The 27,446-nt window shown below is 43.3% G+C and overlaps 1 protein-coding gene across 1 annotated transcript in view; it reads right to left on the bottom strand.

The window, feature by feature from the left end:
* LOC130116947 (kin of IRRE-like protein 3) overlaps positions 1-24,896 on the bottom strand; it is a 290,382-nt gene extending 265,486 nt beyond the window's left edge. Inside the window, exon 1 of the mRNA XM_056285055.1 lies at positions 24,801-24,896. Coding sequence (XP_056141030.1) covers positions 24,801-24,843 — 43 coding nt within the window. The 5' untranslated portion in view covers positions 24,844-24,896. The remainder of the gene's footprint in view (positions 1-24,800) is intronic.
* Between the last annotated feature and the right edge of the window lie 2,550 nt (positions 24,897-27,446).

Below are 27,446 nucleotides of genomic sequence, written 5' to 3'. Positions count from 1 at the left end.
GGAGAGAAATTACAGCGAACTGTGTATTAGTGCCAATATGGGATTGTAGTTCTACCTTTTTTGGGGGGGGGGATTTTTCCCCCTTTTTCTCCCCAATTGTCCCCAATTACCCCACTCTTCCGAGCTGTCCTGGTTGTGGAGGATCACGCTATTCCCCCCAGCCCCCCCCCCAACAGGCGCCCCGACCGACCAGAGGAGGCGCTACTGCAGCGACCAAGATGCATACCCACATCCGGCTTCCCACCCGCAGACACAGCCAATTGTGTCTGTAGGGACGCCCAACCAAGCCGGAGGTAACACGAGCATTCGAACCAGCGATCCCCATGATGGTAAGCAACGGAATAGACTGCTACGCTACCCGGACGCCTTGCAGCGCTACTTTAGGAGGTCACACACACACACACACACACACACACACACACACACACACACACACACACACACACACACACACACACAACTGGAAAACAACCAAACTTCATTACCTTGCTCCATGGCAGACCAACATTGTAAAATGTGGGTAAAATGGATGGAAAAATAAATGAATAAAAATGATTTAATGCTTTCCACATTGCCCAAGGTACAGTGTCTAAATTAAGCCAATGTGGAAATGGCAGCAGAAATAAGACTCTTAATCAAATGTGAGTGTGAGATTAACTGCGAAGACAAAATGTCAGATGTTCTCTGAAGCACACGCGCCATTTCTTTGTGTGGCATGATAAGTCCTGCTGACTTGAATGTTCTCACGAGAGACAGGTAATTCAATAATACATCTGGCACATTTACCATTTGAGCATCTGATTTAGCAGCCCGATAGGAATACAGTATGACATGCAGTGGATAAAAAAACTGAAGACATAAAATTTTAAGGACTAATCTGTAAATACGATCAGTGACAAAAGGCTTTCCTAATGGTTGCATTAGCGTCATCACACTGCCTATGTCTGAATGAAATTTATTTTTCATGGCTTCATACCACATAAAAATCTACTACTACTACTTTTTGGCTGCTCCTGTTAGGGGTCGCCACAGCGGATCATCTGTTTCCATCTCTTCCTGTCCTCTGCATCTTCCTCTGTCACCCCAGCTACCTGCATGTCCTCCGTCACCACATCTATAAACCTCCTCTCTGGCCTTCCTCTTCTCTTCTTCCCTGGCAGCTCCATATTCAGCATCCTTCTCCCAATATACCCAGCATCTCTCCTCCACACATGTCCAAGCCATCTCAACCTTGCCTCTCTTGCTTTGTCATACCACATAAAAATAAAGATTTTAATTTTCAGAAAAAAAAACCAAAACATTTTTTTTGGCCAGTATGAAGCCAGATTTGTTTCGCATGTGAATTGTAATGATTAATGCATTGGGTATTGAATGTCAACTGAGCTTAATTGAATCATGTTGTTAAATTTTTTTTATAACAAAGCTACTCAAGATTAGCATGGGGCAAGTATCTTACCATTTAATTTGCACAGATATTTTTCTGGACAGGTCTATTGTGTTGCAGGCATCTCCCGGTTCAGCTTATGAATGTAAAATCATGTTAATGTGGCAGAGAGGAACAATGGCAATGACTGACTGCATTGTTGTGTAGGCATGCTTTTGCTCATTGGCATGCCAGAGTAGCACTTATGTTATCAGCGACAGATTGTATTCAAGCCATAGGCAATTACTCATCAAACTTTGACAAATGTGTGACTAGGGCAGAAGTTAAAGCACCCAAACAGTTTTGTTTTTTTGGGGACACCTGATGTTTTGTATCACCTTAATGAGAGTTCAGAGAACACCAATCCTCCTTTGACCCAAAAAAAAAAAGTGGAAAATAAAGATTATAGCGACAACTGTGTTTTGCTTCCTCTACTTCTGATTAAGGTCTAAGGAACTCAATGCACAAAAAGGCTGACAATACAGAGCCAGCAAGGTTTCCCCACATCTGAGCCCCATCTCTCATTCGTCAAGCCAAGAGCCGACAGTGGGTTTTTCCAATAGGATCAAAGTTCACCATCACTCGTATCTGCCGGTCTCTGTGAAGTACCAGAGGTGACACCTTGCTTCCTCCCTGCTGTCTGATGTTTATGAGTGAAGTAGCTAGGCAAGGACCTCTTCTCCTCACTGTTCAGAGAGTTGCCACCGCAGTGCCGGCATTTGTCACTTCAAAAGCCCCCTGCTTCCTTTGACAGTGCCTGTGTGACAGTGGCAATGTGTCCAGCGTGACAATGAGTGGAATGGGAGGCCTGCGATAAAGTAAAGGCAGATAACACGACAACAATGAGATAGCCACTGTCGTTTATTGTGCGAGCAGAGAGGGGGTGGGGTGAAAAGGTGGGATGGGGGCATGATGAGATAACAACACTGGCCATGCTATGGACGTCCAAAGGGATACTACCAGGATAGGAGGGACGGAAATAGCCGAAGCTCCAGAGTAATACACATGCCCAGGGATACACTGGTCACCATGGCAGCGTACCCTCACCACTCAGTGCAGATAGGTATCTTGGATCGGGTCAGCCCCAGTAGCTGGGTTTCTATCTTCTGCTTTTATGTGCATTCCACATTTGTACGTAAGAAAGCCTGTATGTAAACTGCAGAAATGGGGAAAAAACAAATAACAAAATGTCACTATTTTTTTTTTTTTTTTTATTTTCCTCCTTTTTCTCTCCGATGGTATCCGGCCAATTACCCACTCTTTCAAGCCGTCCCGGTCGCTGCACCACCCCCTCTGCCAATCCGGGGAGGGCTGCAGACTCCCACATGCATCCTCCGGTATATGTGGAGTTGCCAGCTGCTTCTTTTCACCTGACAGCGAAGGGTTTCACCAGGAGGACGTAGCGCGCGGGAGGATCACACTATTCCCCCTCCCCCCCGCCCCAAACAGGCGACCCGACTGACCAGAGGAGGCGCTAGTGCAGCGACAAGGACACATACCCACACCCGGCTTCCCACCCGCAGACACAGCCGATTGTGTTTGTAGGGATGCCCGACCAAGCCGGAGGTAACACAGGGATTCGAACCGGCGATCCCCATGTTGGTAGGCAACGGAACACCCAGTACGAAAACGTTTTTATGCTTGGCTGAGACGGAAAAGTCAGCATATCGATAAAGAGAAAATGCAGTAAAAGGTGATGGAGACAGATTTTTCAAATAAATCATGACTTAAAGTGTCACATGCTTCCAAGAGCTGGTTAGTGAAATGCCTCTGCACAATTACCCCCCCCCCCCCCCTCCAGAACTGCTTGGTGCTTTGGTTTTCCCAGATGTATGGAAACACATCGTGATTCACATTTTCTTTCGCTAATCTTTTGGAAATTCACGTAAAGTTTGGCCAACATTTGGACAGAAACATGACTATAAGACGGTGCCCACATTTTGGACAATCGGCAGCGACCCTGAACTGCTGCTGATTCCATATTTGCTTTTTTTGTTGTCCAGCTCATGTCTCATTATAGAGCTGAAACCACTTATAATGATCATATCCATCCAGGCCGATATGTTTTGTTTTCATAAGCAATCACTTTAACCGATGTCAAGCCCCCCCCCCCCCCTTGGATGACCATCTATTTGACATGTACACTTATCAAGTAAATATTATCTAATGAAAGAGATAACGTCTCTATTTTACTGGATTTAACAAACTGAAAGACAGAAGAAAATTGTTCTGCAACAAGTATGCTTTTTTTTTAACAGGATGGGTAGGAGTTTCTTTCAAAATATGGTCCAATTATTTTAGGAGGATCCCTTTCATGATATGCAGCAACAAAAAAAACAACAAAAAAACTAGAGCATTTTGTCACAGCACTCATAGAACATCAAACATCACCTGATTCCTCTCAAATTTGAACAAACACAACTTGACTTCCCTTGCACCCAGACTCACAAAACAAGCATCTCCTCAAATGTTTTTGTCCCCCGAGATCTGATTAGGAACACGCTGGAATTCAAACTCTTTTACCACATTTCATATAGAATGAGTATTCAACACTGTCATTTGATCTGTTTTCACCGTTTTCCCTCTGATGTGTACCGATGATTTGCATGTTAGCGGTATAACTGCTCGTGAAAGGGATCCTGCAACAGTAAATATGGAAAGAAAATTGGAAAGGGGAAACAAGAGCCACAAAGCTACTATTTACAAGGCACCTTATTTTCTTAACGTGACATTTGAAAACTAACTTGAGGACATAAGCATAGCACACTTAAAATACTAGACCAAAATGGAACATTTATAACTGCAATTAACCCTAAACCCTCCACTGGAGCGGCGGGTGACGGCAGTGACCTTGGTAAGTACTCAGGTATGGATGTATACAACCAGACTCAGTATGAAGCAGGGCCTTCCTGTGCAATAATATGGTTGCCTGTGTAAAAACCAATTAAAACAAGATGAAATAAAACAAAAGGAAAACATGTAAGTGACTTGGTTTCAACCTGTAGGGAATACACGACATACTCAATACATAAAATACAAATGTCCAAGTCCATCCATCCATTATCTGAACCGCTTATCCTGCTCTCAGGGTCGTGGGGATGCTGAAGCCTATTCCAGCAGTCATTGGGCGGCAGGCGGGGACACAACCTGGACAGGCCGCCAGACCATCACAGGGCCGACACACACACCCACACACACACGCACGCACACACACACTCATACCTAGGGACAATTTAGTATGGTCGATTCACCTGACCTACATGTCTTTGGACTGTGGGAGGAAACCGCAGCCCCCGGAGGAAACCCACGCAGACACGGGGAGAACATGCAAACTCCACACAGAGGACGACCCGGGACGACCCACCAAGGTTGGACTACCCTGGGCCCCAAACCCAGGACCGTCTTGCTGTGAGGCGACTACGCTAACCACTGCACCACCCACAACTGTCCAAGTGACGATTAAAAATACATGTTTTACATAGGGGAAAAAATAAAGTGAAATTAAATGATAATTATTGTATACATGGATCCTTTTTTATTTATATTTTTCCTCTTTTTTTTTCTTACTCTTTTATGGACCAGTGCTTTAACATGTTTTGTATGTATGTTTCTTCAGAAAAATTGAAGAAAGAAAAAAAAGATACGTTTTAACTTTTACCTGATCGTCGATTGAAACACAGCTTTTGATATAAGTGTATTCATTAGCATAAACCCCCCGAGATGGACCATCTAATTTTTGAGGAGGTCCTTGAATAAAATGTGAACAAAATTGGAAAAAAAATTGAAACAAAGACATTAAAGTAATAGGAAATACAAAATAACAAAAAAAACCCAGCAATCAACAATTCAACAGACACAGTACAACTAAGACAATCGGCATACAAACATCAGAAAGATGAGTACATTGGTGAACACAACCATTAGATAGACACAGAGAGGCTGTGAACAAATGCTTGCCCAGCAAAAACACAATATAGAACAAAGAATATAGAATATGCAGTGCACTGCATATTGTATATAGGTATAGCATCGCCTGAAAGAGGCACAATTTATCTCAAAATGAGAAGACTAACCATTTTTAAACATGTGAAATAATGTCAAGGATCTTATGCTTGAAGGTAAAGGTATTCCAGTCTGAAGGAGCCTTAAACATAAATGCTCTCTTTCCAATTGCTTTCAGCATCCCAAGGACAGAAGCATTGCAGCTGTGCTATTTAAAATCCAATCAGAGGTGTGCACCTCCAGGATGTAGTACTCATCACTTGTTACTGGCCCTGCACAAGATAGGTCATAAAACATCAAGTACCATAATAGATTTGATTGATCTGAGTATGGTGCATGAAGAATATAACTACAGTAAGTATATGTTGGTGGGTGGATGGAATAGCTACAGCAAACTAGGGAGACAGTAACCCATTGGAATAAATAAGAATGTGGACATTTCCGTCCTCCATTCTTCAGGATGATGCATTAGCTAGTCTATGCCTCCTCAACACTTGCAAGTCCAATTCGTATAGCCTAATCTCTTTTAATTCTAGATAACCCTTCTTCTGCCAGCTTGACATTGAGCAAAAAGAGATATGACAGAGAGTTGGAGATGGAGGAGGTGGGAGAGGGATCTCTAATACATCTCTCAATCATCCGAAAATAGCGGTTTATGAATGTGCGTATACAGATAGCCTGCTTGGTAATGCATTTTGATGATAGAGCATCAGAGAGGCTCTGGTGGGGGTGGGGAGTAGTGAAATGGAGACTGTGTAGGGTGGCTTTGGGGACAGACAACTTAACACAAGAGTCAAAGTGTGCTTCTACTGGTAGTGCAAGGCCAATATGTCTGTCCACCTGAGCTGAGAAACACACAGACATATTTTGCTGTTTTCCAGCTAATGCACACACGCTATCAAGGCTCCTCAGGCTAACTCACCACGCTGTTACCTCACTTAATACAACTAGTGTCTCTAAATGCCTGTTAGCACCACAAGGCTTTTAGTCTACCATTTACAGTTAGCCGAGTGCAGAGACAGACAACTATATAAAAGCTGCTGTCTTTGACATCAATATGAAGGAGAATATACAAAGGGAAGTGAATGCAAAATCTGTCTTACTTTTGTACCTGGGAAGCGTGTTATTGACTTTTTTTTCCTTTTCTTGTTTTACTGTAAGCTTTTTAAAGAAGTGGTAAACATTTTCCTTACATACATAAGCTGAAACCAAACAGTGATTGTCCTCATGAGGAGTTAAACAAACCCATCACATGGCACTTCGAAGCTGAAAATCAATGCTTCGTGTTCACATGTTTTTTTTTATCAGTGGCCTCCGAATTGCCTCCATTATGTGGGGGCATCAAAGATGCTCAGACCAGGGTGTCCGGGTAGTGTAGCAGTCTATTCCATTGCCTACCAACGCGGGGGCCACCGGTTCGAATCCCCGTGTTACCTCCGGCTTGATCGGGCATCCCTACACACACAATTGGCTGTGTCTGCAAGTGGGAAGCCGGGTGTGGGTGTGTCCTGGTCGCTGCACTAGCACCTCCTCTGGTCAGTCGGGGCACCTATTCTGGGGTGGAAGGGGAACTGGGGGGAACAGGGTGATCCTCCCACGCGCTACATCCCCCTGGTGAAACTCCTCACCGTCAGGTGAAAAGAAGTGGCTGGCGACTCTCTATGTATCGGAGGAGACATGTCGTAGTCTGCAGCCCTCCCCGGATCAGCAGAGGGGATGGCTCAGAGAGCGGGGTGATAGGCCAGGTACAATTGGGGAGAAAAACAAAACAGAAACGCTCAGACCCATGTTATATAGGAGACACACTGCGAGCAGAAAGGCGACATGCCGACATTAGCCAATTAAACTCTTGGGGTAGATCAAAGAAGGTTGAATCAGTTCATCTGGATACAATGTTTATTGACGGATACTTTTCATCACTCATCTCAAGACTGCCTTTACTAGTTATTGTTAACCAAAAGGCTATTGATATATCCTGACCAATGAAAGGTATGATCAAGTAAAACTTCATTGGTGTCCGTGGGGAGTCCGCGGAAACAATTTTACGCATAATAACGTTGTGTCCAGATGAACTGATTCAACCTTCCTTGATTTTCTTACCTGGATTATGGAGCATGCATAAAGACTGTATGGGTAGAGTTGTGAGAAGCTGGGATGAGGTGTTGTGCTACAGCACTGACACCTTCAGTCTAACCCACACCTCCATCACTGTCCTCTTCAACTACACCCTTTATATTACCTTTTTCAAAACATGAGTAGGCGGAGACGGGATGAAAACACGTGCTATCTATGAAGTAACACAATGATAAGCTGTGTTGCACGCAAGCTGCCGCTTTACCCCAATTTTGATGTTCCTCTTTTCATTTTTCTGTCTCCGCGCCGTCTTGTTTTCAATCAAAATGTCCTGGTACTACAGAGATTTGATGAATCCTGAACTGTTTGGAGTAATGGGGCGGTTTGAGTGGCATCATACTCTCCAAGCCATTGTCTGTTAATGATTTCAAAGACCCCATGAGCCGCGGTGGCTCTGTCATGTCAGGACTTTTGAGTTTTACATGGGTTGACAAGTCCTGTTCTCCCACGGGGTGACAAGGGGAAGGAACGGAGTGGCAGAGAAAGAGTGGGGGGTGGGCGGTGGGGGAGACAAATCAAGAAAGCAAAACAGTGAAGCAAAATGAGGGATTTTAAATAAGACCGATCGTTTGGCCCGAGAGAACACTTTCAGAGCAGGTGCCATCGTCATTTCACCCATCATTTTTTTTGTTGTAATGTGCCACTCTTAGCGGGAAATAGTGAGTTTCAAAGATGCATAGGTTCCTCGGTTGCATTCCCCAAGTTTAGCTGCCTTGCATGTGAGTTGATCAGACTGACAGAGTCCTGGCGCCCCCAGAGATACCAAGCATGCCAAAGTTCCTTCGTTACCCCGCCTCTCTAACTCGGCATTCCACTTGACAAACTCGATGTGGCACCTTTGCGGCGCAGCATTTTCATTGTTGCTTTCTTTCAAAGTGCCTCCCCTGCCCTCACACAACCTGATAACCTGGTGGTAATAAACGTGTGTGGTGTTATTTTTCACTTACTGTTGCTGACTTTCAAACCTGATACAATTTCTCAAATTGCCCTGTTGTCAATTCCGAAGGCCAGAATCAGCAAAGTGTTTGTCCTTCGCCATGTTTTTGATCCCCTTTGCTGCACTTTAGGATGTCATAGGAAGTAGCCTTGACTGATAGTTGACAATGACCTCAACTGTTGCCCATGCCCCTGGTCACTCTCAACATTAAGGGTAACAACATAGTTCTGAGGCAAGTATCCTGAGCTTCATATGAAAGCAAACTAGAGGGAGACTTCAAGGGGCAATGTACTACCTTGCTAGCAGCCACACACAACCTCAAATTTGCAAAGACCTGCAACTCCTAGGATGAGTAACAGCCTCCCCCCTCCTTATGAAGTTTATGGATGGTGTGGGAATTATTTCTCTTTGCCTTCTGCAGCCCGCCATCCTAAGTTAATTTCAGATGCCTCACTAAAAGGCGATTAACCAACCTGGTGGGTAAAAGTTGCATGACTAAAATCATAAAATCAAAAATTTTTTTACATTATGTATATAGCGTTTTTTTTCTGGAACCCGTCACTGGTGTTGGTAAAAGTGCTCAACAAATGAGGAGGGGAATATTAAGCTACATGTAAGGGAAAAAATGTGAGAAAAAACTTCAGATCACATTTTTCCATGGCGCATGAAACAAGCTTGTACTGAAATGCATTAAAAAAATGTCCTACATATATACATATATATATATATATATATACACACACACACACACACACACACACACACGCATATATATACACTTTGTTAAATGAGACACTCAACGGTGGGGAAAGTGCTCAGTTAACAAGGAGCAAAATAATCCATGGATGGAGCCAATATCTCTATATCTATAAATATCTATATATCTATCTACTATCTATCTATCTATCTATCTATCTATCTATCTATATATATATATATATGATTGATGATTAAAGGTATGATTGCATATAGCAGAGTGGAAATACTTTGTATTAAGGTAGTCCCTTGCTCATCTACACCCCTTTCTCTCTCTCTCTCTCTCTCTCTCTCTCTCTCTCTCTCTCTCTCTCTCTTTTTTTTTATTTCCTGGGGATTTACATAGGGCTTTTTTTTCTCAGCAGCCAAACCTTCCCATTTCCCAAGTAATGCATCTCGCAGCAAGCTTAGTCCTTGATGAAGCCCTCCCTGATAACCTTGTGCAGTCATGCTGGTGGCCTTGAGAACTACTACCATTACAGCCATGCTGTGTCAGCCCATCAATTCCAGAGGCAGAGGCCCAAACTAGGCCGAAGGGTGGTCCTAGATCACTGGTCCATGAACTTTAAATGAATTTCAGTGAGCCCCTCAACACCGGGGTCGTATATACCAACACCAGCACAGATGGTGCCGGTATATACGACCCCAGTGTTGAGGGGGCATATATACTGGCCCCTCAACACAATGTACAAACACAGATGTTGGCAGTATATATGGCCCCTCAACACCGGGGTCGTATATACCGGCACCATCTGTGCTGGTGTCGGTATATACGACCCCGGTGTTGAGGGGCTCACTGGTCCATGACCTTTAAATGAATTTCAGCGAGCCCCACAACTACGGGGTCATATACTGGCACCAACACAGATGGATGCTAATCCATAGGAAGCAGGGTAATGTGGCATGCTACAAGGCTATAATGGGAGAAAAAAAAACGAGGGAAAGGAAAGTGTACCAGGGTCACCCTTTTTAACATAGAGACAATTACGCAGTTTGGCCCCCAAGAAGCTTTGTGTTGAACTTATTCCATTATTAACTTACAGAGTTTTTATTACCATCACTGGCATTCCTTTTAGTGGGAATTTATATATATATATATATACACACGTGTATATATACGTATATATAATTTGTGCATGTGGTAGTGTTGTTGGGCAAAATTTCACTGGCCTGACAGTTTTTTTTTGTGTTTGAAAAAGATGTACATACAATGTACAGCCAAATGTGTATAGTGGAAGTCTTGAGGAAGAGGCGCTTAAGATGTGATTTATGATGACAAAGCTCACTGGGTTTTTGTTGGTGCATTGTAACATGTAATAGGCCATTAATATGAGAATATTACAGTGTCAGAGAAGAGGATCAAGATGGTTCTCGCCATCTCCAAGCCATCACTTAGGAAAATGTAAGGGGACAAGACTGCAAGGGGAACACGTGAAATAGAATTAATAGTCCCATATAAATCCCTCACATAATACGCTTTGCTTAATGGCACAGTTCAGAATCAGAATATGTTTTACTTGCCAGGTAATTTAACGCTTACATGGAATTTCACATGGTGCGTTGTTCGTGTCAAACATAAAGGACATAACACAATATACATAACACATCGCACAAAATGTAGACTCATTCAGAAATGAAAGAGGACCTCAAATTCAGAGTCTCTGTGCCTATAATTAAAATTGTAGAACTGTTAAGCTGGAAAAAAAAAGTTTAATGTGATAATGTGGGTTTTTACTTTGTCTTCCTACATTAATCTGGAACTTCAGATCACATCACGAATAAGATAAAAGGTTAGTCTACAAAAGTGTATTTTAAGAAGTGTATATTATAAGAAGATGGTAATTTTTGCTCGACTGACCTCCTCAGAGAGGTTGTTCCAAAGTCTATGATCTCCAGTGGCAAATCTGCACTTTGCAACGGGGAGTGGATTTCAGGCTGCACATCTCACATGGGCCTTAAGATCAATGATACAGTCAGGAGAGGTAGCACTTTCCCACAAGTAATGAGCAAGTCTGCCATGACTAAAACTGACTGCTTTCTATTTGGAACAGAGGCTTTAGATGGCCTAAATGTATTCCAGTATGTCAACTTGGTCTTGTGCAATTATTTGATGGTGCTTGATGTTAAAGGAAGATCAGACTGATGGATCAGATTCCTACTCAGAGATGTTTACATAGAGTTGCACTATTGGGGTCAATTTAGTGAAATTCAATTAAATATCAAATTAATTCAGAACGAAATAAAAGAAAGCCATTTTATTTTGACATCGTACAGTTGCAATGAATGTGTCCTCTACATTTAACCCATCCTATTGTATAGCAGCAGTGGGCAACTGCAGCACCCAGGGACCAACTCCAGTTCTTCTTTCCACTGCCTTGCTCAGGGGCACAGACAGGAGTATTAACCCTAACATGCATGTCTTTTTGATGGTGGGAGGAAACCGGAGCACCCGGAGGAAACCCACACAGACACAGGGAGAACATGCAAACTCCACACAGAAAAGACCTGGATCGGCCTGGGGTTCGAACCCAGGACCTTCTTGCTGTGAGGCAACAGTGCTAACCACTAGGCCACCGTGCCGCCCCGTTTAGTTTTGATACTGTATTTTTTTCGAGAATTACATCAAAAAGTATCAATAGTCACTGACAGCCTTTTCATCACCCGGTCACCTAAATGATCCGTCCTGTGCTGGCATTGCCAGAAGAGCTGAATAGGTACCACACCACCCAGAGGGGCCTGTTATAGTCAGGGTCAGATCAGGGGTCATTCCATATGCATTCTGGGTAACACCTTTGTGCTGCCTCAAATCAGCTAACGATAACATGGAGGATACGGAGGAGGCTAATGAAGATGCAAAAAAAGCAAAGTTAGCTCACTAATTTATGATTAAAGTCCCAGTAAAGTTAATTCAGTGATTACATTGCAAACATGTAATTTGTCGTCTAGTGTGCACATAATCAGCCTTAGAAAAAGAATGAGAATTTAATTACATTTCATTTCGGAGCGATACTAATGCTTCTCTCTTCCTGTCACTGGATGCATTAGGTGAAGCTGATGCAAGCGGTCTCGTACCGATAATATAATAATTTAAAATGTATGTATCTTCATGCAAAAATATGATATAAAATCTCATCGAGAAAATGTGTTACTTCTTTTTCCATGTCAAGCCTTCAAATGCTTCAGTGAAATGAACAGAGGCCACAGCCCTTTTTAATGTCAGGGGCAACATCATAATAACTGTCTCATTATCATTATTAATTATTATTATTATTAGAACTAGTTGACATCATCTTGTTATTAAAACCAGTGGATATCTCACTACTGTAAATAATAAGGTGCTGAAATATATCAGCCAGCACATGTAATGCAGAGCACGAGTTAGAAGACTATACATAAAGCAAAGGTACAGGTAGTGTGAGCGCACACAGACATACACATTAAGGACTGTAACACACACACACATGCACATACACATACATGCACATACACACACTCACACACACATGCACACACCAGGGACTGTGACACACACACACATCAATGACTGTGATACACACCTACCTCCATGCCCAGAGACCGCTGCCACACAGAATTTATCACTGTAACTTTGTAAATGTGTAAATTTAATTTAACTAGTGCCTTCTATTTCTGTTGTGCTTTGATTTATTATTTAATTACTTGCTTATATGTTGATTTATTTATTTATTACTGCATCGGGAGAAGCCTTAGAAATGTCATTGTACTTGAGTATAGTGACAATAAAGATCATTCATTAATTCATTCACTCGTTCATTCGCTCATTCATCAAAAGGTAACACCAACCAATAATGCAGAAAACAAGGACAGAACTATAGAACAGAATATAATAGAACAGAATAGTATATAATATAATAGAACAGAATAGTATAGAATAGAATAGAATAGAATAAAATGTTGAACTTGTTAATGAAATTATGTGTGAAGAGGGATGGGAAAATAGTACCTTTAAGTATCATAGCAGGTATAAAACATTTAAATATGAATGTGCAGCATAACCCTAATTAACATATCAGTAAATCTAACAATACAGATGTTGTCTGTGTATGTAGGTATGTATGCACAGTAAAAGTGACATTATGGTGCGTACCCAGAGTGTCTACACACAGCCATGTGCTGCGCAGATGACATCCACTCATAAGCATACATAGGACATGGAGATAATGCCAAATCAGCACAGAACATTTCACGAAGCTGACGGGTGCATTTAGCCCAGGATTGTAATCCAGACACTGCGTAAAGGTAATGCACTTTAGTTCGGTTAAAGGGCGCTCTTTTATTTTGTTGAAGTAGTGTATTAAGCCACTCATTTTGAGTAAAATAAATGGACTCATTAGCGGACATTGGTTGATTAAGGGACACAGAGCAATGCAAACAGATACCATTTACTTTCAGATAATAACGAACATAGCATTTGAGATTAAATAAATTGCTCTTGAGATGGTGTTAAATTTTAATTTGCTGAAATACACTGGTGCTGGATGCTTTTCTCTCTCTCTCTCTCTCTCTCTCTCTCTCTCTCTCTCTCTCTCTCTCTCTCTCTCTCTCTCTCTCTCTCTCTCTCTCTCTCTCTCTCTCTCTCTCTCTCTCTCTCTCTCTCTCTCTCTCTCTCTCTCTCTCTCTCTCTCTCTCTATATATGATGATGATGATGATGATGATTATACATGGAGTGTTTGAGTTGTAAGTGAAACACCTGAAAGGAAGATAAAGAGGAGCAGAAGCGCACGCCGTGCCAGAAGGCTGCGGTATCTTGCTGTAATCTGTGAGAAATGTGTCTGTCTGCTGCCCACTCTCATCGAGCCTCAACACTCCACTGCTCCCCACCTCTTTACACTCCGACAAAATGGTGTAAATCTGAAATGGGAAATAGAGAGCGGTGGTGGTGGGGGGGTTCTCCATCCATCCCATAATTTGAGCAGTGATACTCTGTTTATTTTCAATTGAGCAGTCTCCCCTGCCCTCCCAATTCATCCCAACTTTTGACAGCCAGACAGTTAACAGAGATAGCATCGTTTTCACATGGCCCACTCGCTCTACAGCCCGATCCCCCCCACCCCCACCCCACCCCACCCCAAATCCTCCTACACTGTAAATCCGCTCTGCGGTTTTCTCCCTGACTGCCTCACCGAGAGAGAAATTGTGAGTGTGTGTGCCCCTCCGCCTTACACTTGCAACTATCTGATGTGACATTAGGGCCTTTTATAAGGTTACCTCCCACTCATGCTTCATTACTGGGCCCTCAGCGATGCCATTATCACTTTAGATAAGACTACAATAAACCACACTCCCAGTCAAAGAGTCTTTGCTGTTTATCAACTTTCCCGCTCCCCTCGCATGTCCGGAGCACCTTCCTCGCCTCTCATTTGACCTTATCAACCCAGGTACAGTGACAAGGCTTCTGTGCCTTTTTTTTTCTTTTCTTTTTTTTTTGTGTTTTGCATTGTCCTTTTCACTACAGGCCATTTTTTTTGGCCACGTTGTTTGTCCCCCTAATGGAGGTGTAAAGTATAATTTTGGCTTCCTGCTATCTGTCTAGATGCCAGATGTTGCCAAATGAACACTGGGCAGAGGGTTGAAATTGGGCTGTTTAGTCCCCATGGCTTTGTCTACGGTGGAGTCGCTGCAGGCTGATTCAGCCCAGTGTGTCTGGGAGGTGTGGCCCATATCATTTATTAATGACCAGTGTCTATAGCGATCAAAATTAAATATATATAAAACACTCGGTTGGACTTGTCACTGCAGAGCTGAAGACATTTCGCCGTTCATCCAAATAGCTTCAGCTCTGGTTTCCGGCGGGGGGAAACTTGGCATTCATACTTATGATGAAGCCAGTCCGTCTGATGAATGAAGACCTAGACAAGGACACACGCTCAGAAGGTGTCTTGCTTTTGGCGTCAGTCCTCGAGGTGACGCTCTTCTTCCCACTTGTGAATGAACGGGAGTGAGTAGGCATGAAATTTGCCGAGGTAGGGGTGTTACAATACACCCCCCCTTCCCAGTTCAGTGACAGCCTCCTGAGCTTGATATAAACTCAATCGCCTCCTTGATGCCTGAAAAATATTGGGTGTCCTTGTCTATATCCTCAATCATCAGGTGGAGTGGCTTCGCCAAAGTATAAATGCCGAGGTTTCCTCAAACGAAATCAGAAAATGAAGAAACTCTGTGGATGAACGGCAAATGTTTTGAACTCCACAGTGACAAGACCAGCTGAATCTTTTGATTTTGACGTCCTACAATGCGGATAACTGAGATGACTCCATGAGGACATAGTGTGTTTAGGTTCAGGTGCATGCACAATGCGGAGAGTGGAGCAGCTGCATCTCCACTATTTAATTAAGAGGGAGCAAACTTATGCTTTTGCATCCCCAGTTTTCTTTCATTAAAAATGTAATTTGCATATTTCAACATAGTTATTATGATGATATAGTTTAAATGGCAAATATATATATATATTTCTGGTGATTGTATGCCGTCAAAAGAATGTGTTTATAGGTATTCAGACATTGGACATTTTCTTGGGATTATAGACACTAATACACTAATACATTCCATTAGTTGATCTAATCGAAGGCTCTAGATTGCAGGAAATTGCAATTATGGTATTTGAAAAGTGAAAATGTCCCAAGGCTAATAAGACACTCATGCACTACATTATCTGATTATGTTTAAGTTTCTAAATTGCAGAAAATTGCAATTACAGGCGCTTAGAAAAAAGAAGGGAAATTTTCTGGCAATAACGGGCAGTCATGAGGTACATTAATTGATTAACTTGAAGGTTCTAGATTCCAGGAAATTGCAGTTACCGGTGTTTAAAAAATGAAATGACATGATCTTCGGGGGCTCGGCTCTCCCGGCCCTTTGCACCCTTACTTCAAAACATCATCAAGTGACAACATCTATTAGTGCTTTGGCAGCAACCTATACAGCCTGATTTTTTTTTCCTTTTTTTCTCCCCAGTTGTATCTGGCCAATTACCCCATTCTTCTGAGTTGTCCTGGTCACTGCTCCATCCCCTCTGCTGATCCGGGGAGGGCTGCAGACTACCACATGCCTCCTCCGATACATGTGGAGTCGCCAGCCGCTTCTTTTCACCTGACAGAGAGGAGTTTCGCCAGGGGGACATAATGCGTGGGAGGATCACTCTATTCCCTCCAGTTACCCCCCGGACAGGTGCCCTGACCAACCAGTGGAGGCGCTAGTGCAGCTACCAGGCCACATTCCCACATCCGGCTTCCCACCCGCAGACACGGCCAATTGTGTCTGTAGAGACACCCGACCAAGCCGGAGGTAACACGGGGATTCGAACCGGCGATCTCCGTGTTGGTAGACAACGGAATAGACCACAATGCTAGCCGAATGCCCCTTACAGCCTGAATATTTAATCAGCGTTGATAATTATTTTGGAATTTTTTTTCAAGAACTGAATCTAGATTGGTAATTTGGTGACAGTGGACATTCTATGATGAGAGGCTTTAAAACCGAAACTTAAATGGCAGGTTTCATGTCAAGAGTGTGTCAAGTACAATTTCCACGCGAGGGATGACTGTCTATAACATCACTTAGTCCCACAGAGACTGATTTGCTTTGATGAAGTCAATCAAGTCTGAAACTGTTCACACTATGGGGACAAAGGGGGGAAAAAAAAGAAGAAAAAAAAACAACCTCAGAAGCAGGCTTTATCAGGCATTATCAGGTGAGACCTAGAAAGGTCTGTCCTGAGCACCAGCTTTGCAGATTTGCAAAGGCTGGAGTGGACGGGTTCAAAGAAGGCGAGCGGGGAACATTTATTGTAAGCTCCCATGGCGATTTGCTTGTGCTTCCCATCAAAAAGATGGCATCAAACCTCCCTCCTGCCCCACCCCCGCCCCCCCAGTTTACTCCATGGAAAAATAATGAGGCGAGATTAAACAGAGCGTGCTTCGATGGGTCGAAGCCTCGTGGGCGTCAGATCATAGGCAAATGCCGAGCACTAATGACAAGAGCATCATCAACGCTTCTGATGGGGAGGCAGACACCGGTCACTCCACAGACGGTAAAGCAGCTCCTCTCTGCTCCACTTAGCGAACCAGGAAGAGAGTCTATTTTGTTCGGGAGCCGGAGTCAAATAAGCAACAAAGACCAAAACAAGTGCCCATAGGGAGGCTGGAGGTGCTCTGCTATATCCAGTGGCACAGAGCCTTGCTGATGGGCTGCATGGTAATGGCAGGGAAACACATCGTTATCTGAAGGTATAGTACTTGGTTGCCTGCGCTCTGTGGCACCCCCCTCCCCCCGCCCCAGAGTTCTTGTGTACAAGTTAAAAGGCTGATTTACATTTATATTACGAAAGCGAAGCGTATGGTTGTAATTGGTGTTGTGGAACCTGAGCCACACAAACAGAGAGGCACAAACATTATATGCAAAGTTGTGTGCCCAGTGCATACTTATATCCACACAGACATATGCAGTCACACACACACACACACACACACACACACACACACACACACACACACGCACACAATAGCACACAATAGCACAAACTCCTTTGCAGTGCTGTCCATCTGAAGATCCCTGTAATATGTCGGCATGGGACTCTGTGTTGTATATCTGTGTGTCTGTATGTATACGTGTGTGTGTGTGTGTGTGTGTGTGTGTGTGTGTGTGTGTGTGTGTGTGTGTGTGTGTGACCTAATGTGACAATACGTGACAGGAAGAGAGGGGGGGGGACAATCTGAATAAACAGATAAAAGACACACACATTTACATCAACTAGCTCAAGAGTCAACTATGAATAGGTAGATAGTGCTGTGCTCAAAAATCCAGGCACACATTGCCTCCCCTTATCAAACCAGCAGCCCAGAACCTCAAACTGCCTGCTGTCCTGCAGCACAAAATACATCGGCCCATGCACAGCTCAACAGCTCTTTCAACAGCCTCATTGGTTTGTTTACCCTGGCACTCTTCAAGAGCTGCTAGCAAAGTCAATGGAACAGCAGACCTCAGTGTTGCCATGCTAGAGATCCAGGAGACAGTCAGCAAGATTCATGGCTGTAATAATATAGGAGAAATGATGTTGATGCTTCTGCAATTTACCCCCACACTGCTCTGGCTGGGGCGGTGAATGATGAAATGATTGCAGCAGACAAAAATCTAAAATCAGAAACAGTGTGTTTGGCAATCATCCACAAGTGGACTTAAAATGCACACACACACACACACACACACACACACTATGTTTCTCGATACTTGTGGGGACCCCTCATTGCCTACATTCATTCCCCAGCCCTTAACCCTAACCTTAACCATCATGACTACATGCCTAACCTTCATTCAACCTAACCCTCATTCCAACCTTAACCCTAAACCCAAGTCCTAACCCTAAAATAGACCCTTTTCCTCATGGGGACCCATAAAATGTCCCCACAAGACAGATCATTTCTGCTTTTTCTATCACAATGGAGACATTTGGTCTCCATTTGGATAGAAAAACAAGGGCAAACACACACACAAACACGCATGCCTAAAGATTGGCGCACAAAAATACAGGCACTATTGTCACATTTTGTAATGTGTCTGGCTGGAAGATGGACGGCCAGACGGTCTTAAAATGTTCCCACTCTTCAAATTCAGTACGTTTGAACCTGCAGTTGTGCAGAAAGTGAGCAACATTAATCATTAGGCGCTTCCCATTACCTGGACACAAACAAGAGAGACACACTGAATTGTTTCTATAACCTTCACTTCCAGTCAATTCCCTGCTTCTCCCTGTATAGCAACAAATGATAATTAATGGAAATCCATAGACGGATCAATATGCTTCGATCTCCAATTGATCAGGATGATTAAAGGTAATATCCTGGCTGTGTCTTTTCCTCATTGTTTCCTATGCTGATATCAACTGGAGACGGTAATGGCTTTGTTGCGGCTCTTCAGCATCCAGGAAGATGTAGGAAGACCCCATTACGTTAAGCTATTTGCAGGATGCTGATGCATTTGTAATAGGGAAAATGCATGCTGCATCCGTAGTGTGGTAAAGGATCGGCAGAGTTCCACAAATCTTCCAACCATACAGCAGCAATAGCGCACACCGCCCTACTCTTAGATACTTGCATGCTGTTTGCTTATTCATAGCACAGTTTATGCATTGTGTACTAGAAGACCAGTGGGGAATGCATGCATTGTGTTCTAGAAGACCAGTGGGGAATGCAAGCTGGTTAACATAAGAACCAAATCCTGTCACATTCCAGGTTAGCTTCCATTTTAGTGTTCATCCATTTATGCACCCTATACACGCATTCATCCACGGTTAGGCTGCTGTCTGAATGACATTCATAGGAATTACTCTTAAAACAAATGGCGCCGTCCTTACAGTTTGGCTTATAGTTTGAGAAATTCCTGTTTCTCATGACATTTCTGCTATCATGATACTTTGTCATTTTCAAGGAAGCAAGACAGCCCAAAGGACTTTCTCTGCCCAAACACCTCTTTGTAAATAAGTAGAGGGCTCCACGGTTGCCAAGAGATGACAGTGGTGACCAAACTTTGACAAGCAAAATCGAGCCAAGGTTACCAGCAGCTCAGCGAGGGAGGTGAGGGTAGGCAGGATCCTTAAAGATGGATGAGGCATAAACAACCACAATCACGCTCCACTAGGAAAGTCAATATGGCTTCCCTGTGCTTAAGGGATGAGGTGACATGCTGGTCATGCCCCCAGAGAGGACCGTTGTCTTCCTCAACTATGGCTTGGGGAGGAAGTGTAAGGATTGTGTCAGGGTGCATTCACCTGAGTGATGCTGACATCATTTAGAGGTCACATACTGTGGTGCCAACAAGGGGCTGATTTTAGCAACACCGAGGTCAAATATGAGGGTAAAGGCGTCTTTAGAGTCAAATGATAATTGCATTTCAATGACCTCTCATTCTTGTTTAGTTCATGGATCTATTTCATTCTTTTATACCAGAGCTCCAGTTAGAGCGAAATACAGAGCCAGGTGTGTGAGATTTACATTTTTATCAGAGGGGAACCATCTGGGCCTTCAAGGTATTCAGTGAAGGCCTAAGAAAAAATATGGAAAGAATTTTGTACTCCCAATAATTTTCTTTTAATTCACTGAAATAATAGTGATAATTTCTAGATCATCATTATAAACTTGGGCTAATATGTCTTGGCAAACAGTGAGTTAATATAACGGAATGGGAAATGGACCAACCATGGACCAATTTTCCTTCCGATGGTATCTGGGTAAATCAGCACCTCTCCCCTGCCAGGACCTTCTGTAAAGAATGCCTGTATAATTCAAGTCACTGTAGGCATGAATTTGACTTTGACAGTTGTCTTAGCCAATCATATTTTGTTGATTTGTGGATGGGACACTGTCTCAACATCTTCCAGGCATTCATGAAGGCCATCCACGGTTTCCACTTGCCAAAAAGTGATTGCAGCTCCTACCTTGTGACTGAAAGACTACCTCTGCCTCAAAATAACTTGATCTAAATTTTTAAGAGAACACCTTGCTAATGAATATTTATATGAATATAAAAACCGAGTATTTAAATATATAAACTGATACAGCTTGCGGACAACAATCAGTTTTTGGCGGACGATCACTTTTTAGCATGACAGCGGCTAATGAAGAAATTGACATAGCTGATTTGCTTCGAATTACTTATATCAGGCTAAGTTTTCAAGACAAAAAAGCCATTTCTGAAAGGAACAGACCAAGACCTAAGCTCAAAGGGCTCCCACAGGCAGGCAAGGGCTCCGTGAAGCACTTTACTGAGCAGAGGATGGATTTATTTTTCAAGTGACTGGTGAGTCCTACTGTATTATTTATCAATAGAGTTGATTAAGATTGTTGTTGACAATGCTCGAATTTGCTGCTGTGAAAATCTTTCCTTTATTGTCGGCCAATTGAGCAACATGAGCGAACGTCTAGGCCATGGGAAGGCCGGTTGGCGGCTTTGCCAATGCATTTATTTTAGGGGTAGAAATAACTAGGTTTGCCTAGTTTTCAGCCTATTGAACCGGTGTTTTGAGCACATGAGTTAACAGGTGCCGGGAGGTGGTATTGTAACAGACTTATTTTTATGTGGAATTAATGAAATCGAAAACCCATTTTTGCTCCCAGTAAAAAGAAGACTATTGATCTTTGGGTGTCTGTATTTTGTTAGTTTTGATCCTTTCCACAACTGTGCGCCTGATACAGTGTTCAAGATTTGGAGCTGTGCACGCTTCTACTTTTCATTAACGATGTAGTTTGCATCTTGTTTCGATTTTTGTGAAGCTTAAAGCAATGAGCTGCTGGCGATGAGTGCGCTTTGTGTGTGTGTGTGTGTGTGTGTGGGTGGGTGTGGCGGGGTCATCAATCTGACCATTGAAGGCCCAGTGCAAAACCTCACAGTCCGCTATTAATTTTTATAATGTATTTTTCCGCCTTGTAAAATTAATTTCATAGAAACGTTTCTAATAACTGTAGAGTTTAGCCAAGATGCTTCATGGGTCAACATTGGGAGGGGGGGGGCACTGAAATTGAAATAAAAAGACCCAAATATAAAACCTTACCAGGTAAGTGAAGCATCATCATGATCACCTGGCTGCCTTCTTCACTACAGTCACTGAACAATCAAAACACAGGTCGTTATACTTCACTTGGCTTCATATGCAGTGAATAACTTACAGCCTCAACGGTTACTCACTTAGGGAAACCACATCCAACTATGAAAATCTACCGGCAGACCAGATTTACCTAACTGGATTTGAGCTTCAAAGAGATTTAATCCGTACCCTTATTCTTGTTCGTAAATCCAGTTTTTCCAGCACTTATAACTTCACAATCATTGACTATTCATTGTGTAACTGACAGGACTTGTCAAGCAAACTTTTCAAGACACACAGAGAGAACCTGAAGCCTGGTCGTCTCCAGTGCTGACGTCCTCTGTCCCAGGGCTGTGACTTCAGACGCAGGCTGAAGTCAGTGATTTACAAGCATATATACGAAACATACATTTCAACCGGTCAGTCAGTAAGCTCCTCTGCACTCGCTTCTCTCTCCCAGATTCTGTGCCAAACTTTCGGGGCCCGAGGCAGCCTATGACAGCGATAAGGAGATTGGAGGAAGGCTGCCATCTCCAGAAGGAGTGTCAGATGGCAGTGGGGTTTCTTTTGTTTCCTTTCTCTCTCATCCCTTCTTCTTGTGCCTCAGTTTGATGTCCTCTCACTGTGATTCTAGCTACAAGAAATGCAAATTATACTGCTTGATCATTTCTGTCATGAGAGGAAGTGACAGCAGGATAGACGTATGCGCATGTGTGTGTGTGTGTGTGTGTGTGTGTGTGTGTGTGTGCTGCGCGTGTTGGCCCGAGCTCATCTGCATGCATAAAATGATTGCCAACCTGCAATCTCCATAAATGTTGCATGATTACCAGTTTTGCGGAACATGAGGATGTTGCCCAAAGTATTCGGGTTTATTGACGGAAACGTCCCATGTTCTGACAGCTGCAAGTCTGAGGACTCTTCAGTTCTTTGTAATATTGAGCCTCCCCCCTCCCACTCCTCCTGCGCGCGTTACCGCTTTTAAAAAGACTGTGCAGAGCAGAATGCAGCATGCAGACACCTAAATGAGAGAAGACCGGTGACTCTTTACTTGTTGGTATCACCTGTGTCACCCCCCGAGTGCAGATTAGCCCAAGCGAGAGGGAAACTTAGCCTATTTCTCAGCCCAGCAGCCTTTTGTGTGTGGTACACTGGGGACAGGCCTATAAACCATTGCTCCTGAAAATGAAGCAGTCATTTGGAAACTGTAGCAAATGCCCTCTCTCAGACTTACAATTTACAGATGGGGGGGGGGGGGGCTGTATGCTCAGACACCAGCACACACTCACACGCTCATAAAAAACAGGCAATAAAGCTGCTATCCTCTTGAGAGTTGATGTACGGTGCCAGAAACAGAGCTGCTGAGAGCCATATTAAAGGCTTTATTACCAGTGTCAGATTCAAATTAGTGGTGGTGTTCCACAGCACGCTGTGTGTGTGTGTGTGTGTGTGTGTGTGTGTGTGTGTGTGTGTGTGTGTGTGTGTGTGTGTGTGTGTGTGCACAGGCTGACTGGACAGGCTTTTTGCTCGGGTTGTCCGCCACTGAACGGCAACGTCTAACTTTTAACTTGAAGTTGAGCCACGTTTTTGGAGGGTATCCATTTCAGATAGGGGCTTTAAATGAGTTGAGAAAAATAAAATAGGACGTTAGTGGCACCAAAAGGGGGAATTAGACTGAGGAGATGAAAATGGCAGAGAAAACGTGTTAAAATAACATACTCGCATATTTTTTTTTCTCCCTTCGGCTTTTCCCACGTATCACCGTGTGCCCTGATTTCTTTTTTGTACCACACCGTTACCGTTTCAGCCTAATACTATTAGTATTTTACAACCGTTTAAGCCATTAAAATTCAAAACAAGATCAACGGTCTTGTTGATCTAACCACAGCTGTATGCAGAGGGTTACATGCCTGATACAGGTCTGATGTGAGATTAGCTTCCACTCGTCTGCTTTAAATAGACGGAAAAGGCAAAACTGATAAATCAGGGCTGGTGTTGTCATCAATGTCAACATTGCAGCCATGGAATATATTTCCAGGTAAGTATGTGATAACAAAGCAATACAGATAAAAGGAAAAATAGAATATATTTTGAATATACTTGGGTCATTATGGAAACATGTATACTTCCACTTGATGAACCAAAGTCATGGTAGATAAAAAGTCATTATTAGCCTCTAGATAAAAACAAAATCAATTGGAAGGGCCATCAAAACTTTCCAAATCAGCAATTTCAGGTTTTGCTTCATTTACCATTTGATTTTACAATAAAGTGTGTGTGTGTGTGTGTGCATGGAAAACACATGAGAAAGGATGAAAAAAGCTAGTTGGACAATGCATGCATGCACATACTGTGTGATGGAGCACGGAGACGTCCTAATGCACAAATGAAAGCTGGCCGACATGCAGGCAAACAGATATTTCACCCAAAATGTAATTAAAGTGCTTTTCATTGAAATTATAGGAGCTCAACTATGCCTGAAACTTTGGAGAGTTACGAGAAAACTTCTCGACAGGAGAGGATAATGCAGCTGCCATAAATGTGCTTTTCACCGATGCACGCACGCTCTCCTCCGCAGATGTTTTCTCAGGAAGTAACACGAACCGTTCACCGATCACCATGCACAGGATCAATCCCAGCCTGGGCAGCACCTCTGCCACTTGAAAACAAACCGAGGCGTCAGTTTAAGAAAGGGGATGAAATGGAATCAGCGGAGACATTTTAGCACTGTGGGAGTTCCAGGAAGGGGGAGAAGGCTCTCTGCTGACATGAAGAAACAAAGCAATGATGACCAAATCACCAGGCTAGTGTAGCTGTGATTACATCATGCCCCAAAGGAGGGGACTTGAGCAAATGGCTTTCGAGTCAAGTCCCAGAGGCGTCAAACTGCATTCAAACTTGCACACAGTGACAGAAAGAGTGACTCCTGTTCACTTACCGATGCAGGCGAAGCAGGAGAAAAGAAGCACAGAGGAGATCATTGTTGAAGAGACGAACAGGATGATGGGTCTTCTGTGTTTTTCTCGAAACTCTAAACGCCGGGGCAAAATGAGCAGATCTTAGTTTGGCTTCAAAGAGCTCCTTCCCTCAGCTGCTCTCATTCAACAGAAATGAACATGTGCGAGTTGTCTTCTTTCTCTTCGTCTCTCCTGCTCTCTCTTTCTCTCTCTTTTTTTATGGTGCCACTGAAATAGTCTTCAGCCTTCACTGCTGCCCACCTCAGCTTCATCAGAGTCTAAAAAAGGTTTCTCTCGCTCTCCTTTCCTCCTCTCTGACGCTCACTCGCTCCGTGCATCAGTTCTACTTTACTACTGTCGCTCCTGTGCGCTCTCGCGCTCGCTCGCTCTCTCTCTCTGTCGCGCGCACTCCCGCTCTCCTCTTTGCCTCTCCCTCTCCCTCACTTGCTCTCCGGCAGCACAGTGGAGAAAGTGCTTATGAGGTTGGCTCCTCCCTCTCCCCGCCTGCTCATCTGCCTCCCTGCCATTCAGACGGTCTAGCCCAAGAAGGGACTGCTCTTTGTTGTGTTTTTTTTTTGTCTTCCCCAACTGGAAAAATTCTCCAGGATAATCTGCCATTCATTACCATTTAATGGGACAACAACATAATGTTTAGTACTCAGTACAAATGGACAATGAAATATTCATGCCATTTATCTATGTCGAGACCCAAGGTTCATAGCAGACAAATGGCAACACAGAACAGACACAGCATTAGATAGATAGATAGATAGATAGATAGATAGATAGATAGATAGATAGATAGATAGATAGATAGATAGATAGATAGATAGATAGATAGATAGATAGATAGATAGATAGATAGATAGATAGATTTTACATCAAATTTTGAGAAGATACTATGATGATTTTGAGATGATACTGTGTGATTCAAATGCTGTGGATATACATATTTTTGAACAAAGGATAGCCTCTTCTTGGCAGGGCAAAAAAAAAAGGCCATCGTGAGATGAAAAACAAAACCAAACATCAGTTTGGCGAGCTCACAACGTGACTAAAGAAAGGTCACACCGTATTCTTTCAAAATAGATTGCGATTTGTGTATGCAGCCAAAACAAGATGTTTATAGACTCACAAGTCTTGCAAGAGTCACCAGACTCATGCAGTAATCCAGTCACAAGGCTTTTCAACGGGTTACTTGGAAATAAGGGATGCTAATTATAAATTGATTATTGATTGTTTTGGGGGGGGGTTTTCTTACTACAATCCCATTGATCCACATTTTCAAATGGTTGATATTCTGGAATTCATTTTCTCTTTTTAATCACTGAGCGGCCTGTCATTGAAGGAAATGTCGTACCAAACAAACAAGAGGGTGTGATATAATTGAGGCATCTGATGCAAGACACTGATGAGGGAACAAGTAAATGATTAATTTCACACATCATCTGAGGTCAGTATGTACCAAAGACACCAACGATATGCACTGATCTAACTGAATCATCCGGCTTTACCGGTCCTTCTTTGTCCTTTTCCCTGCCCACATACACATACTGTATCATGCACTGAGGGGCGTTATGTGGGCATGGACTTATTTTTGTGATGGCTGCTGTGCCCGATTCAATTCTGTAGCCAAGCCTCAGGGGCTTCATTGAGACTAGTGGGAGAAAAAGAAGAATTAATGAGCCTTTTTCTTTTTAATGGTCACAAGTGTTGAGTAATGGCTGGTGTTAAGTGAGCTAGCCTCCCGTCTTGCCAATGCACAGTCAGTCAAATACATTTTTTGATTCCAAAAAAAAAACTAAAAAAAATTGGGGGGTTTTATTTTACCACTCACAATGTCAGCAAAACGCAAGTCACTTGAACACACTCCATGACCTCAAGACCTCCAGACATCAAAAACACTTGGAAAAACCTAATGAAATAATCTATGAAAATCTATTCAGTGTTGAAGTTCCTGCAATAACTAATTGAGTGCATGTCATTTACAGCTATCTGACATCGTTCCACCGTTATACAGTACAGAAGTTGACTTCATACATTGTCGAATAGTCAAGGATTGTACTATAAAAATCAATAGTTCTGGGTGTCCAGACAGCGTAGCAGTCTATTCCGTTGTTTACCAACATGGGGCTCGCTGGTTTGAATCCCCATGTTACCTCCGGCTTGGTCGGGCGTCCCTACAGACAAAATTGGCTGTGTCTGCTAGAGGGAAGCCGTATGTGGGTATGTGTCCTGGTCGCTTCACTAGCGCCTCCTCTGGTCAGTTGGGGCACCTGTTCAGGGGGCAGGGGGAACAGCTTGATCCTCCCACATGCTATGTCCCGTTAGCGAAACTCCTCACTGCCAGGTGAAAAGAAACGACTGGAGACACCACATGTATTGGAGGAGGCATGTGGTAGTCTGCAGCCCTCCCCAGATTGGCAGAGGGGGTGGGGCAGCAACTGGGATGGCTCGGAAAATAAGGTAATTGGCCAAGTACAAATGGGGAGAAAAGGTGGGGAAATGTTTCATTCATTCATTCATCTTCAGCCGCTTCTCTGGGGTCGGGTCGCGGTGGCAGCAAGCTAAATAGGGCACTCCAGATGTCCTCCCCAGCAACACCCTCCAGTTCCTCCTGGGGGATC

This window comes from Lampris incognitus, chromosome 8, assembly GCF_029633865.1.
Source record: "Lampris incognitus isolate fLamInc1 chromosome 8, fLamInc1.hap2, whole genome shotgun sequence".
NCBI classification, from domain to species: domain Eukaryota; kingdom Metazoa; phylum Chordata; class Actinopteri; order Lampriformes; family Lampridae; genus Lampris; species Lampris incognitus.
The sequence above is the reverse complement of the archived record's forward strand: the minus strand, read 5'-3'. Positions and strand labels throughout refer to the sequence as shown.